At 35.0% G+C, this 15,478-nt stretch overlaps 1 protein-coding gene across 1 annotated transcript; it reads right to left on the bottom strand.

Annotated features, from left to right (window-relative positions):
- Positions 1–879: 879 nt before the first annotated feature.
- On the bottom strand, positions 880–15,258 carry LOC128187406 (uncharacterized). The gene is made up of 14 exons (XM_052857852.1): positions 15,165–15,258; positions 14,082–14,288; positions 13,897–13,994; positions 11,046–11,162; positions 10,186–10,275; positions 9,478–9,534; positions 7,755–7,835; positions 7,396–7,460; positions 5,995–6,016; positions 3,589–3,759; positions 2,773–2,824; positions 2,063–2,253; positions 1,217–1,363; positions 880–1,105 (listed from the first exon to the last, which is right to left on the bottom strand). Exons 1-14 carry the CDS (start codon positions 15,256–15,258, stop codon positions 881–883), a joined length of 1,617 nt encoding a protein of 538 aa, XP_052713812.1. The 3' UTR covers position 880.
- Between the last annotated feature and the right edge of the window lie 220 nt (positions 15,259–15,478).

Raw genomic sequence — 15,478 nt, 5'->3', positions numbered from 1 at the left:
CTCTCTAATACATGTTCAGGAAATCTTAATCCATGAAGGAGGGGAGAGTTTAATGCGTCGCTCTTAAAATATAAACTATATGATAATCCAAGTTTACTGAGAGAGAGAGAGAGAGAGAGAGAGAGAGAGAGAGAGATTTATTTCAAAATCCTAATCCTTTGTGCAGGGAGGTGCGTGGTACTTACTTAATTCTCCATTGCAAAGTTTATTAAGTTAATTTCACTTCAATGTCATATGCTCCCAAAATTGTACGTGGGAGACATCTACAAAATTCAATTTTCTATACAAAATAAAATTCTTCTTTAAATATTGCAAGAAAATGGAAAAAGTGGGAGGGGTGATGCTGATCATGCTACATGTACGTGTCTGCATTTTCCTATATTCTATTACAACAAAATTAAAAAAAAAAAAAGTGTAGCTGTGTGCCAGATGTTACATGTCACTCACAAGATATAGTAATTTATTAATGTTCAGCTGATTTCGGTACAAAAAAAGTGAATGTAAACCATTGACTATGATTTTTTTTCAGCCGAAGAAATTGCCATTAAAGCAGCAGCTTGAGCGGCAGCCCTCTTCTGTCTCACCTGTTTTCTTATTGCTTTACTGTGTAAGCGAAACAAGAGAAAAAAGAAGGTTGAGCCCGATGAAAAAATGATTGTCGTCAGCAGGCCACCACAGTCAACAGCCCCTTCCTCTGTGCGTCATTGAGGTGAAACAATGGCTGTTACATGTACATGTAAATGATGGTATCAAGTTTGTGAATAAACCAGAAACTTGTTTTCTTAAACACTTCACATTATTATATTTGCATCTCTTACCGCGAAATATATCATCAAAATAACAGAACCTCCAGAAAATACAAATTGTACGAGACATCGAGTCACCATTCAATTTTATCTCCATTGTTTGACAAAAGACATCCCGATTTTTCAGTTGATAATTTCGATAGTACATTTAAACAGTCTTTAATGCTCTCTTCCGGGGATAAAGTAGCTTCCAGTCCACCGATTCCGGTTCTTACCCAACCTGGATGTAATGCCGCCACGAGAATTCCTTTATTTTTCAGTTCTTCATGGAGACTTTTAGTAACCATATTCATTGCTGCCTAAAATTTACAATATAAACCTAAATTGCATGAAAAAGTGAGCCATTTTTAATTTTGTTTGAAATAATTTAGAAACAGGATGTGACGTCGTTTTCAGTCGACCTCACTGACCTTTGATGGACGGTACCCGTACATTCCACCAGACTTGTTTTCTGCTATAGACCCCAGTATGCTGGAGATGTTGACTATGGCTGCCTTATTACAACTGTCTGGTTCATTGTATAAACTTGCTGCTCTCAATAGTAGGGGCATAAGGGACTGAAAATACAGCATTACAACCAGTCTTTTAGCGGCATATAAACTATACATGTAATGTACATGCAAGTTTTATGTGACGCTTTATAAATTGATGTTAAAACACTGAAATGCACATAACTGTGAGTTACAACATGTAAGTTTTCATCACAGAGGAGATAAAATACGTATTGCTGATGAAAAACATCTTAAGGTACCTCACTACACCCAGACTTATACTTTTAAGACACTACGTCACAAGATGGCGATTTAAATATTTTGTTAAACTGTTTATATCGTTCGATTCGGTTGTATATCGTCGTAGCTCAGTGGCTATAGTATTAGGCTTCTGAACCGCAGATCATGAGTTCGAATCTGCCTGGAGTTTTTGTTCATGTTTACTTAATTAAATTTTCGAAAATCTAATTTTTCATCCAAAATTGCACATTTTTTGCCTCTTTGACTTAAATACTTCTTATCCATTATGATGTCTATCATAATCAAGTATTTGTCTGCTGATTTGAGAAAATATTTTTAAGCTGTACCGTATTTGGTAAATCATCAAGCCTACGAAAACTTGAGAATGGATCTACGCGAAAATTGGAGCTACTCCACATGCGTTTTCAATTACTTCATCTCAATATTAACTGAAAAATACTTAACATGAAAAGCATAATTCCAATATGAAACCACTTGGGAATTTTAGAATCGGAATACACCTACCTGTGTCACCAGGAGGGGTCCAATGACATTAGTGTCGAATTGCTCCAGGAGATGGTCCCGGTTGAGATTACCGACGTACTGTCTTTTTCTGGTCATGCCGGCGTTGTTGATCAGTAGATTCAGTCCCCTGTCCCCCACACGATCCTCCACTTGTCTGGCCGCGGCATCGATGTCGGTCTGACTGGTCACATCTACCGAACAAAGATATCAATGACGTCACAGTACAGATATACGTATACTGTGTTTTACCATCTTCAACAAAAATTGTGTCACTAATAAAAGGAGAACCAATAGTACTGAATACTAGTTTAAAACATAGAACAACATTGTAAAACGGGTAACGTTATAATTGTTATAATTATCGATAAAACTAGTATTACTCAACACTTCTTTAAACCTGTATTAAACTTTGAAGCATAATATATGCGGTCAGAAATACAACAACGATTATATACACATTAGTTTTATTACGGTAAAGTGCAAGCTGGACTAATACCTGCAGGCCTTTTATCTAAATACCACCCGACTACAGTGAAACTTAGTCAGATCTGCAAGCATGACAGCTATTTTCTGATGAATTTTACTTTTCACCTGATACTTACATTGCTATCGGTGTTTTTTACAAAAATATAGACTGGTTAAGTATGGTTGGTATTTATTCTTATCACGGACATCACGTCACATTTTTTTCTTCGTTTATTACTGCTTACCTAGTTTAATTATTTGAATTCTGTCGTTCTCTTCTTTCAGAATTTTTAACTCCTGTAAAAACAAGAAACCAAATCATTTTAAAGATTTTTTCCATTTAAATTAAATCTACGTTAACTACATGTAGATCAGTTGAACATAGAAAGATTTCTCTTTTCTGAATATTTTAAAAACTTATCTCCAAAAAGTGCTGTAACTAGTCTATGTCGCAAATCGAATCTTATCCGTTTGATGAAGGCAATTTGACCGGAAATGAACAACAGACTATTTAAATAACCTAAAGGCAAAATTCAAATGTAAACATTATTTGAATTTTGCTTTTCGATTAACATTGTTTGAAATATTGAATCTTTAATGTGTTTTTTCTCAATTACTTTTAACTATATAATTTCATTCGGTGTCAATAAATTCATTCTCTTTTAAATCATTCGAGGACTCTCCGAGATATATCGACATTGAACAGTGACAACGGACTACATGGACTTTACACCGGATTTTTGGGGCTGTTCCGTAAATGGCATATATGTAACACTGTACCTTCTGATGTGATTCTATGCATTGCAGAAAGATAAACATAATCGGCTTATGCCGATTACGGTATTTCTTTCTACAGTGTCGATCTTCATTGACTATAAGAACCAAATCAAAAACATTTTATAGTTAAAAGAGCTTGCGTTCACGGTTATAATTAGCATATAGGCCTTACAAAGGACACTTAGCTGCAGGTCTGTAGCTCCCTGGTCTGAAAAAAAAATGGAGTCGTCCAGATTTTCTTTTTCAGACCATCGGGGAGCTGCAGAGCAACACACGATACTTACCTCAGCTCTTTCGGGGTCACGACAGGTTGCAAATAGATGATCAGGAGGGTTTCCTAACTTCAAAAACTGTCTGACAAATTCTAGCCCCAAACCTCTGTTTGCGCCAGTTATGAATACCACACGAGGACACAGCATAACTATATCGAGGAAATTCGAAATTTCATTACGCAACTACAAAAAGTTTAGAGTTATCTTTCTTTATGCGTTTAATGAAAAACGATACCTATCGTGTCATTTGTATTCGCGATAACATTCAAGGAGGGGTATGAAAACAATTTTACTTATCGCGCGTGTTAATCGATTAACCGTGCATGACCAATTCAAAATATTTTGATCTTAGTATTTAACATTGATGCACTTTTAAAAACAAAATATAACAGATATTTTTGAACCATTTTGGATATAGTATATAGTTGTTCTTTACAAGATTCTTTTAATTCCTCTCAAAGTACAATTCTCTAATGATATCTCTTTTTTTTTCCTCAACCACAGAAATCGACAAAAAATTCACAAAATTTTGCATACCGATTACATTGTATCTAACAAATACATTTTTCATTAAAACTAAGCACGTTTACATGAAACATTACAAAATCATCACCATTTCTTTTTAAAGATATGAAATATGATAAATACTAGTATATGTATTTCTTTTCTTAAAATAAAAACAATTTTATCATGTCTTCCAGGATCTTTAGAATAATGACCTCTCGAATATTCTTTTTCTATAATCACTTCAAACCCTGCCTGCCTAATAATTATCCATCAATTTGAAAGAAAATTACTACGTTCAAATGAAATATATTCATCTACATGTAATTCTTTTGAGTTTAACAAATCGCAAGTGAAAAAAAATCCTTACATTATTTTAATGGATTAATGGATATTTAACAGAAAATACATCACCTTTGTTTAAGCGGGTTATTTTAATATTTTTTCGCCAATGATTACAACTTAAACGTCCGACTGAAAAACATCAGCGAAAGAATTTTTTAAATCCGTCTTCAAATAAATATGAATATACCTCTCTAAATTTCTTAAGTTTTGTTCTGTACGTAGTAGGGAATTTACAAAAAAGTTTTAAATTCTGATAGTGTAATAAACATGTACATGTATTACCGAAATTTAAACAATAGATCAATTTACTATCATTGTCAAACCAAGTTACTTTAAAAGAAATTCGTAGTTTGTTAGCATGTTTAAAACACCGAATGTCTCTCAAAAACTTGTGTTAAAAAAATAGAATTTAGAAGTTAAGATCATTGTAAGCCTAGGTGCAGATAGATCACAGATGCTTCTAATAAGGCATAACATACATTTTTAATTAACTGCTCGTGGTTAATTTCGTATCGCTGACATACATTCTCATTTAATTTTAAGTGCAGTAAAGTCACAATACGATACATGACCTCCATATATATATATATACAAGTAATGCACATGATCCAAACGAACGTAAAATCTTACCTAAATTTTAAAGTCACCTTAAAAAAAACACCCGTCGGTCCCAACCCGTAACCCATTATCGAACCCCCCCCCCCCCCCCGAATCCTGTTGAGATCGGCACGTGTGCTATAAAATCGACATTTTTGATAAGACTGTTGTAACCCAAAACGTTAGATCAGAATGTGCAGATCTTTTAAAAGATGCAGATTAATTGCTCGACACTGACCGTCGAGTTCCTTTCCCCGATGGAAAGTGTATACACATACACATAATTCCCCTATACTCTTGCCAAGTCTTTCAAATTTATCTTTGCTGCTAGCCCTTTCCGATGGTTGCATTTTAAACATGCGCCTGGAACCTTACGAAGTTCCAATAATCCCAATAATTCTCAACTTGTTCAAAATTAATTGTGTATTTTACATATACATACACAAGAAAATCAAACCACCCATAGCGAAACAATCAGTGGGTTTTTTCTTCATATTTTTAAGTGCTATGTGTCAACATCTTGGGCTATACATGTATAATCTTGTTGTACAATACATGTACATTACAGAACACAAAAAAGAATTGTCCAAAAAAAAATAAATAATAAAAATACAATAACCATTGATCCCATATTTATTTCGACTATTAAAGAAACAGGCAAGAACTGTAGTACAAGCATTACAGGCACAAGCATAAAAATCTTTAGTCACAGTTTCTTTGTTTAATGATAAAATGATAAACAAAATGTTTATGACTTTAAACAATCATGATCCCGATATACGTTAATTCCTGGTTGATTAAATACTTATTTCGTTTTTGGTCAAATAGTTCTAAATGTGGTGGCATTTTTTTTTAAACATAGAAAAAAGTTATGATAAAAGTTCCGTTATATGCTGCTTGGTCACGTGACAACAATGAATTCCCTACACCATTTCTCTAGTTATGTCGGTGGTCGTCCTTTGCACCATGCACCTTAAACATGTGTTCTGCAAACCTGCAAAGAAGATAACAATCGCTTAATGAAGCACAAACCTTTCAACATAGGAGACTTTTATCTCATTATGATAATTCATGCATAAGCGTGGAAATGTATCAAAATTTATAATTTAAAATTACGTTTTTCGCAATTAGCTGAGCGTTAATTGACACTGACACATGAAGATATTGCCGAATGCTAAATAGGGATATACATCAGCATGCAAACATAAAGACGACAACAAACATTAATTATTGACAGTTTTTCTTAAATTTAGCCGGCGGTTCATCTCTCAAACACAGAGCACAATATTAGGTCAGGATCGCAATGAGATGCGCGCTTTGACATTCGTCATTATAGAGACAATGGTAAAACTCGGGACCCAGGAGCGCTGAACCTCTGAAAGGATTTTCTAATTTTTTTTTTTAATTCCAGAAGTGACGAAATGATTTGCAATTTCACTCGGTGTCCACGGCTTGTGGTAGGGTTAAGAATTCATTACTCAAAGGTTGCGCGCATATTGTCATATAAGACAATGGAATTTTAATCATTTCTAGGTCTTTTTCGAAATATTGGAATTCTTTTTCCAAAAAATCGAGTCCGTGTTTACATTTTTTTCTGATTTTAATTTTGCACGTCATTGATCTTTACAATGCGCCCCTGTTTGAATGCCTAATCAGATAAAATAAATAAAATTTCCATTACTTTGCGTCTTACATAAAAAATCAGATCAAATATCCCATGCTTGGAATTTCACATTGTAATCTAAATACTGACCAGACAAGTTCCATTTATCGCTGATACTAACGCTGGAGAATGGTTTTGTCAATATATGCAGTGAGGCGTGGGTGGGGTTCAATATATAGGGTAAACATATAAAAACCTTTATGGAAATTAAAACATGAACCGCATTTATTGTGTTCAAGGTTTAGGCTACTTGGGTTTAAGATACCATATATACTCGCCTATAAGTTGTGTTCGCATATAGATACAATTATACAGCTTTACTTTGAAGCCTTTGCCGTTGACTCGCTACATCTAATGAGAAGATCTTATTGGACACCTTAGTCTTTCAGTTTGCCAGGGAGATGCCAATATCGTAGTAGCGAATTACGTATTAAACAATGGTTGTATAAGGGTTATTGTTATTCAAATGTAAATATAAATACCATAAAACAACCACATAAAATTACGCGAAGAAAACGTCATTACCAAAAGTTAATGACCTTTGCAGAATTTCACGTAACGTAATTCTTTCTGACCACTTTTTTTTTGGGGGGGGGGGGGGTGGGGTAGGGGGTGTTATTTTCATATTTTAATCGTGTAGTAAATTGATTGAAATTCAGGAATGAATGAATGTTTCTATTGCTATTCAAGATTCAAGATTTCATTCTTACTTGGCATGGCAGTCCGCCGCATAGTCTCGCTTACAAGACTCGGTGTGGGCCAACTTGTACAGTACCTGTCAAAAAACACCACCACATATTGACATGATCGGTATTAAAAACAAAACAACCGCGTCTCGATATGCCTTTTTATAGAAACAGCAAGTGCAAATTGTGATTCATTTTTTTTGTCTTTTTTTACTGGAGCCAGCTTTTCGCTATCGTATGATTAATAATTTATCAAAATCAGATGCCAAAATGAAATATGTCAGTATGGAAAATTGTTTAGCATTTCTGGACATTCGGCCGTATAAATTTTACATGATTTAATCGGTTAATCAGTTGGTTTCTCCGTTCATTGCGAGCCTTACCAAGAACACCAGACTGTGCAGAAGAAGGGTGTAGAAAAAAGCAATGGTCCGGGCCACTTTGTTACTCATGATGAAGCGCCCCTGTGGAAAAATTGTCAAACAGAAGTCATACATGTACAATATTACATGTAATGTTTTCATAATCGTTTAGAGTTAATCCCCCCCCCCTTCCTCCTCCCATATTATTGGCATCACTGCCCTCTTTTATATAAATGATGTTTATTTTAATTATCACAGCCAGATCCGCAAACTAAACTAGTGGTCCTAACTGGTTATGCCGCAAACTTTGTTTTAAAAGCATGGCCGTAAAAGTCACCACCTTTGATTACACGTTGGAAATCTAGAACATCTCAAGAAGCCGGCTTATTATACCCCGTGAGCTTAGCCTTACATATTACAATTACTTAATATAAAACCTACATTAGCATGGTCAAATATTCACTTTTATGTAAACATGAATGCAAAGTATTAACAATTATGTAGAATGGCCCCGTTTCTCCAAAATACAGGTATATGCGTTCGAGAAATTCGAAAAGGATTTAAGTCCTACACACTGTTGCAAAGTTTTTCTTTTAATAACCCATTGTTTTACCTACATTGAAAGAATATATCTGGGACAAAATGAATATAAATGCCAACACGTTGTCTCCTAAAAGTCTTTATATTCCCTGACAGCTGCAGGATATATAATTATCCATTTTTCAAATTTGCATGCTTCAAATTGGACCGAAACTGTAAAATTCTAAACTTTATTATGAATTATTATTAATTTTTAATTTTTTTTTTTTTTTTGCATTCAAAGCAAATAATTCTAGAATTTGATTGCAGCATTTTCGAAACACTGAAAACTCAGGTAACAGCAATTACATGCATATGATAGTAAATCCTTCCAATGCCATAATATTTTAGCTTTCCTTTTCTGAGAAAAAAGTCTGCAACCATTTTTTTTTGGTTAAGTAGCAGCGGGTGCAGAGTGATTAAAATTTTAGCGTTAATATCAAGATTTAATGGAAATCTGACATTTGAAGACAGTTAGCTGATCTTGATTAAATGTCCGATTTTTTCTTCTTGACTTGTGTATCTCACCGAATGATTAATTCATTGACCGCAAATGTTGAAAAATTCATATCTTCGTTGCAGAAAAGTATGTTGTCGGTTCCCAATTCACGTGTTTTGTTTTCTTTTCATTAAGCCATTGGTCATTATAATTTATTTTTATTTAATTAAACATGACATGACAATGTTAAAAAAAAATAACTTATTCAACTCGACTAAATTTGGTCAATTAAACAAAGAAAGCATATGAATTTATCACGTTTCTTTTTCGAATATCGATTAACAAGATTTTATTTTCTGATAGAAAATGTCCCTAAAGTTCCTGTTTTCCAAATATAATAGAATAACATAAATTAATTACAAACATCGTGATCTCGATATCAACTTATTACTTAAATTGTTTACATCCATTAGAAAATATCATGAATAAGAGGATGGAGGATTAACTCATCGAGGTTGTTCGCTTTTAATTCCGAATTAGCACTATTACTTAATTTGAGGAATGCATGACATATGAAGACATATTTCGAATGGCATTTTGATAACTTTTCGAGTATTATATAACATATTAATTTGTAATGTTAAATGAATCCATGTACGCACAAATTGTGGAATATATTCAATAACTGACAGTTTAAACTATTCTGAAATGACGTCACATATTTACCATACTGAGGGTGATTTTGTCGTATGGTTTGAGATTCATGTACTTCCGCTGTCTCTCCTGAAAAAAAACACACAACAAAAACAGCTGATGAAGGATGTGTGTAAATTTCATGCATGAAGAATGTTTATTTCCTAGAGAAATGACGTTATCGTAAGAAGACGTATAGGGGAATTATTGAAAATTATTGATGGGGAAATCAGTTCTGAGCCGCTGCTTAATGTGTATAAATGATATTTAGTAGTATAGAATTTCGAAATTCTAAATTTAAAATGCCAATCACGCTGATAGAAATTAAATATTAATATTAATGATATAATATTATCATCTGGCAAACGTAGGCGTTTATAAAATTATGTGTTTGTGTCCATCATCATACAAGTTGTTTACAATAACATGTTGAACAAATGCCCCAAGTAAAGAATTTATTATCTCTAATTCACTATGTTAATGATTTTTAATATCCGAAGATCCTTTTTATGTTTATAAAAAAAAAAGAACTTTTTAGCTTTTTCTTTAAATTTGATTTTTCTAAAGTCAAATTAAAAATTAACTTTCTGAGATGAAATAAAATCACGACCTTAGAATGCACAAAATATCACATGAATCATATGCCATGTTGATAAAAATCTTATAATTAAATGTTTTTCTACAGAAGTTAGTGATAGGATTATCTACAGTAGTACATGTATATTTATAACTGGGAGGTACCTTTCTGCTGAATGTGGAGAAGGGGTCCAGCCGCTCCTCATACTGCATGGAATAACGACTCTCCGTGTCCTCAGAGGACGCCTGTCCTCCCTGTACAGAAAAAGGACCAGGTCAGAGGCTAATGTTAACAGCATTACCAGCAGATGGGATATATTTACATATACCCTGTGTGTTCTGAGTTGCCTCTTTTGCTTTTGTAAACTTATAAAATAATTTACTTTCGAATATGCATATGCCAAAATATTGTCACGAGGTTTTTTTTTCTTGGCAACACGTGAGAAGACAAGAAGATGAACTGTAACCATGATTCATGTAAAACAACAGCATTTTTTATTAGGCAAATTTGTTGGACCCTTTGTTCCATATGCATTGCTTGGGTAGCTCTTGAGGTATGGTTATAAAGGTACATGTACGTATTTAGGTACCTATGTATAGCAATAGTATAGTGTGAGTTGATTGGTTGGACCCTATATGTATATTTATTATACTTTCATTTAAATACTGAAATCTGATTGGTTTAGACGCAGTTGGTAATCCGTTCTATTACCCTCAGCGTTAGCAACACACTTGGCAACGGGTAACACAACGAATTGTTACATGCGCGTAAGTTATGCGCGTACGTTTCGCGATAGAATTCAAGTCATTTCTATATAAAAGCAATATAAAAATTCTCTAAAATTAACACATTCAGCATAATAAAATAAATAGTGCCTGTTTGGGAGGGTAACAGTTGAAATTGACACCCCTCGAAAACCATTGTCAACCGACGCGAAGCGGAGGTTGACAATGGTTTCCTCGGGGTGTCAATTTCAACTGTTACCCTCCCAAACAGCTACTATTAATATAATATGAGTCAGTACCTTGGCTGGGAAACTCTGGAGGAATCGGATCTTCTCGTAGAGCTTCACATTGTCTGAGCGGAGCTTGTCTATCTCATTCTGAAGGAGACTGATCTGTTGCTGCTGACCGAGCGAGTGCTGTCAACACAAAACATAGAGACAAACATGTAGAGATAGTGCTGCTTATGTAGAGATAGTGCTATCAGCACTAAAAAACACTGAGCTCATGGAGAGATAGTGCTGTCAACATAAAAAACACGGAGCTCATATAAAGATAGTGCTGTCAACATAAAATATAGCGCTTATGTAGAGATAGTGCTGTCAGCACTAAACATAGAACTCATGTAGAGATAGTGTTGTCAACATAAAACACAAAGCTCATGTAGAGATATGTAGTGCTGTCACCACAAAACACAGAGCTAGAGCTCACGGACGATAGTGAATTTACTGGGTGGCAGCAACTGCGAATTCTACGACGATCATGATTGACCAGTAATCTTCACAGGGGCGAAGCCCATTTGACCACGAGTTCTCCGTTCCCATATAATTTACCTATTGGTATGGAGAGCTCGCTGTTACAGTTAAACGGGTTTAAATACAGCTCGTGTGGTATTCGTGCAAAAAAGGAGGTTTGAAAAAGGTATCAAAATATTTCAATTGTAGATAGTTGGAAAAATCGCGTTTTCATGCAATGTGGACAAGTCTGTGCTGAGAATGCAAAATAAAAAACTGCTTCAGACATAGAACGTGCATGTCATCGATGTTTTCTGTATTTTGGAACGTGCAAATCTACAGTTTCTGCCAAAGGATACATTCAGGAAAGTTAATACGCACAAAAGCATGAAAACATAGATAAGAAATTGGAAAACATGCTATAGGGAAGTTGCCATCTTGTACAGGAGGCGACAGAACCGGAGAAAAGTGGTCGAGGTCGGAAAAGAACAGCAATGTTTCACGGCTTACGGCAGCAGTAACCGTCAAATACACGGACAAGATGTACTCCAACACTGTGTCAAGTGTAGGGAAACAAGGAGCAACGCAGAGAGAGACGAGGGACGTTCAGTGATAAATGGTGGCCGGGACCGAATTAATTTGAACAGGTTTTGTTTGAACGGTTTTTGAAAACAAAACTTTACAAGAAAGAAACTTATGCAACAAACTGCGTGGTTTTTTTTCTCAGTTTAATGAATTAATTGCCATCATTTAGGACAAACCGACGGTCGGGGAAAAAAATGTTTCACTTTTTCTCTTTTTGTCTCTAGCTTGAACCTTGAAACATTATTTAAAAAATTATGTATATAGAAATAACCCGATGTAAGCTGTCAACTGACGGGCACATTGGATGACCTGTGAAATCCAAATTGCCATTCTATATAGGACCAAGGATATATTTCATAAGATAAACAACTTGTTTTGTCATAAATCTCTTCACAACGCCTTGAAACCTGACAGATGAAAACGATCACAAGTTCAAAAATCTCCATTTTCAATTTTAAAAATAATGCAAAAGTGACAGGGATCAATATTTGCAGACCTAAAAACATAAAACGCCAACGAAATTAACAAAGCGTGCAAAGATATAGGACAAGATGTTTAAGGTCAAAAAATGAATATGCAATGGCCAATAGTGGAGTTTTACAGGTGCAATTGCAGGCACGTTCTGCGAGCAATCGACAGGATGCTTTATGATTCATTCTTGGAAAATCCACGAGCTCTTCGATACAAGTTGACATTTTTATTTTCATTCCCTCGGTCTTGCTTAAATACATTGTCAAAGGAATATGTATCGTAAATCCCCTTATTTTCCTACTTAGTTTTTTGTCATGAGAATACAGAGATTTCCTAATTCTTAAAAATCAACTGATAAGTGGTGACATTTCTACAATGTATATATCAGTTAAATTACGAACTTTTCATTGCGTGGACCCTGAGGTCCACGCAGAAAATATATAAGCGAGGTTAAACCGGATGCTATGGGGAAAATTCAGCCTGCGCATGCGCTAGCCTGGTTCCTGTGCGTAATGGGTAACTCAGGGAACCAGGCTAGCAAACGTTTATCTGAATCGGGATCGGAATTCCATGCCATATGCACACATAAGTTCAAAGGCGCTGTAATTGTAAAGTTGTCGGTAAACAGTACAGAAAGTATTCCTTTTAAAGAAAAGTTTGGCATGTGATATGAACTATCAGTATTGTGAAATAAGGTAATGTTATGACGAAACTACAATATTCATCAAATAGCATAATTTGCAATGTTTTGTTGTTTTCCGAATACACACATGTAACTTAACTTTACTTTTATAGTAGGCGAGGCTAGAGAACTTCCCGATTAAATTTTTTTAAGCATTTAAGTATGATTGAATAATTATGTCACTGTATAAAAGTTTAAATCTCAAGAAAAATGCATCAAAATATGAAATTTTTAATTTACACAAAGATGTCACTGCATAGTTAACAAAGTAGTGCGAATCTTAATGTGTGCGCAAATAGTAGAATTCACCGAATGCCTGATACTACACATGCAAGCTTCATTCATAGATAGATCATAATTATTTTAGAAGTATGAATCCTTTAAACTCTGAGATAAAAAGTCAGGGCTATACATACATGTACATACGTAATACAACGTACAAATTTAGTGGTTAAAAGCAGAGGGCTAGAGTCGGTGGACTCTCTGATAATCTTAAGGCTTTCACGTTTTCGTTGGAAACACATGCAAATGGTCCACGTATTGTAGTCCTTTTTCAAAGGACAGCAACTTGTATTTAATTTAAAGCGATTTTATTGAACCTACTTTAAAAATTGTCAGAAAATCAAACAGCAGAAACAGAGTTTTAACAGGTAGTCAAGAAAACAAAAATGTAAATCTTACTGCTTCAAGTTCCTGCGCGCGCAATCTGTAGCGTTCCCGCTGACTCTGAACAATCGGCAAAATGGAATCAACCGCTGTCTTATCTCCTGCCGTTACTCCTGAAACATTATTTAAAAACAAATTTACACAATACTTCAAACAAACTGCTATATATTTTTTCCAATCGAGCAAAAAAATATTAAAACCTGGAATGACGTCTTTCACTACTTCTGCAACTACATCCGCCTCAACTTGACTTCCGGTGACAGGTTCCCCTTCCGCTTCACCCCGGAACATTGACGACACGGCGTTGAAGCTTCGCAGATCCTCCTCCAGCTGAGTGATGAGTAGCTTCTGTTCCTGAACGGTTGACGCAGCTTCCTGGTAGTCCTCCTGCAACTTCCGGTACCGTTCTGTAAACAGATTTGTCGTTTAACTTTCTATTCAGGCGTCTCAAAACAACATTAGAAAAGATTATGTTTGATGATGTTAGATAGTGATTCATCATTTACATGTATAGATATAAATTAATATACATGTATTAGAAAATGAATACCTAGAGAAGACTTTCATTTTAAATGCTCGTTTTCAAAGCTCTGTCAATCAAACCATCAACGGTTCTCATTTATATAATTTATATTCCCTTTCCTTCATCTAGCCAGAGTAATCGCTTCATATACTAGTATTTTGGCAGGGAATGGATTCTGTGTTCTGAAATTTGGGTTCACCATCCGATTGTTTATTTGAAAATCAAGGATGTAATAACTTCAAATAATATGACAATAAACGTGATGATATAGTTCAAAAAGAGAGTTTTGCTTAAAGTTCTGGACCAGGGTTAAGAATAGCAATTTATTTGCACCAAACAATTGTTATAAACTGTACTGGTGTCAATTATTATTGTTTTATAAATTATCTAAGATATATTTTTTAAATCAACACGAATAAAGATCCAGTTGCTGCAGGTAAGAATTGAAATGCGCGTAGGATCAACATATGCATATAGCATTAAAAACTGCATCGTTTATCTTTATAAACTAATATTCACAATTAATACCGCTCTAAATCGTCATGCGATGTCGGCCATCCAAAGGCCGACCCGCTCGATGGCGACGTTCGAACTGTCATGTACACTAACCAAGGGTCCTTCATCATGGGTCCAAAAACAGCCCAAACTCTGACACGGGGGCTAAATTTTCAATCAATCGTAACTGCTATTTACGTCAGTTACGCATGCGAGCAATTTGACAAATACAACTTCAGACTTCTGTCAAAGTTTCCATATTTACTCGCGGCTACTGGGCCGCCGATCGCGGCACGGCCAGGATCAGTCTTTCCTTTGAATACACGTGCAGCTCGGACATAAATTTTCGCGGAATCCATGCTGTAATTAATAAAAATTAGTCGCACCCCCTGGTCATCAGTCTTGGACCGAGAAAGGGAAGGTTTTCGGTTTATAGATATACTTTGATTCGTGTGTATACGATTAGCTTAAGGATATTCTTATCAACATCACTGCCGTTAATAAATTAATCATGACTGAATCATCCTGTTGACTAAACTTGCCTCGCGCCCAAGAGTGAAATACATATGTATCTTCTTT

Source organism: Crassostrea angulata, chromosome 6 (assembly GCF_025612915.1).
Source record: "Crassostrea angulata isolate pt1a10 chromosome 6, ASM2561291v2, whole genome shotgun sequence".
Lineage (NCBI taxonomy): Eukaryota > Metazoa > Mollusca > Bivalvia > Ostreida > Ostreidae > Magallana > Magallana angulata.
Note: the sequence above shows the minus strand (reverse complement) of the source record. Positions and strands in the feature narration are given on the sequence as shown.

Coding starts and splice junctions, on each gene's coding strand:
- LOC128187406 (XM_052857852.1), bottom strand. CDS start 15,258: ATGGATTCCGCGAAAATTTATGTCCGAGCTGCACGTGTATTCAAAGGA. Junction 14,289..15,164: donor CGGCGGCCCAGTAGCCGCGA/GTAAATATGGAA, acceptor ATCTGTTTACAG/AACGGTACCGGAAGTTGCAG. Junction 11,163..13,896: donor GCGCGCAGGAACTTGAAGCA/GTAAGATTTACA, acceptor TTGTGTTGACAG/CACTCGCTCGGTCAGCAGCA.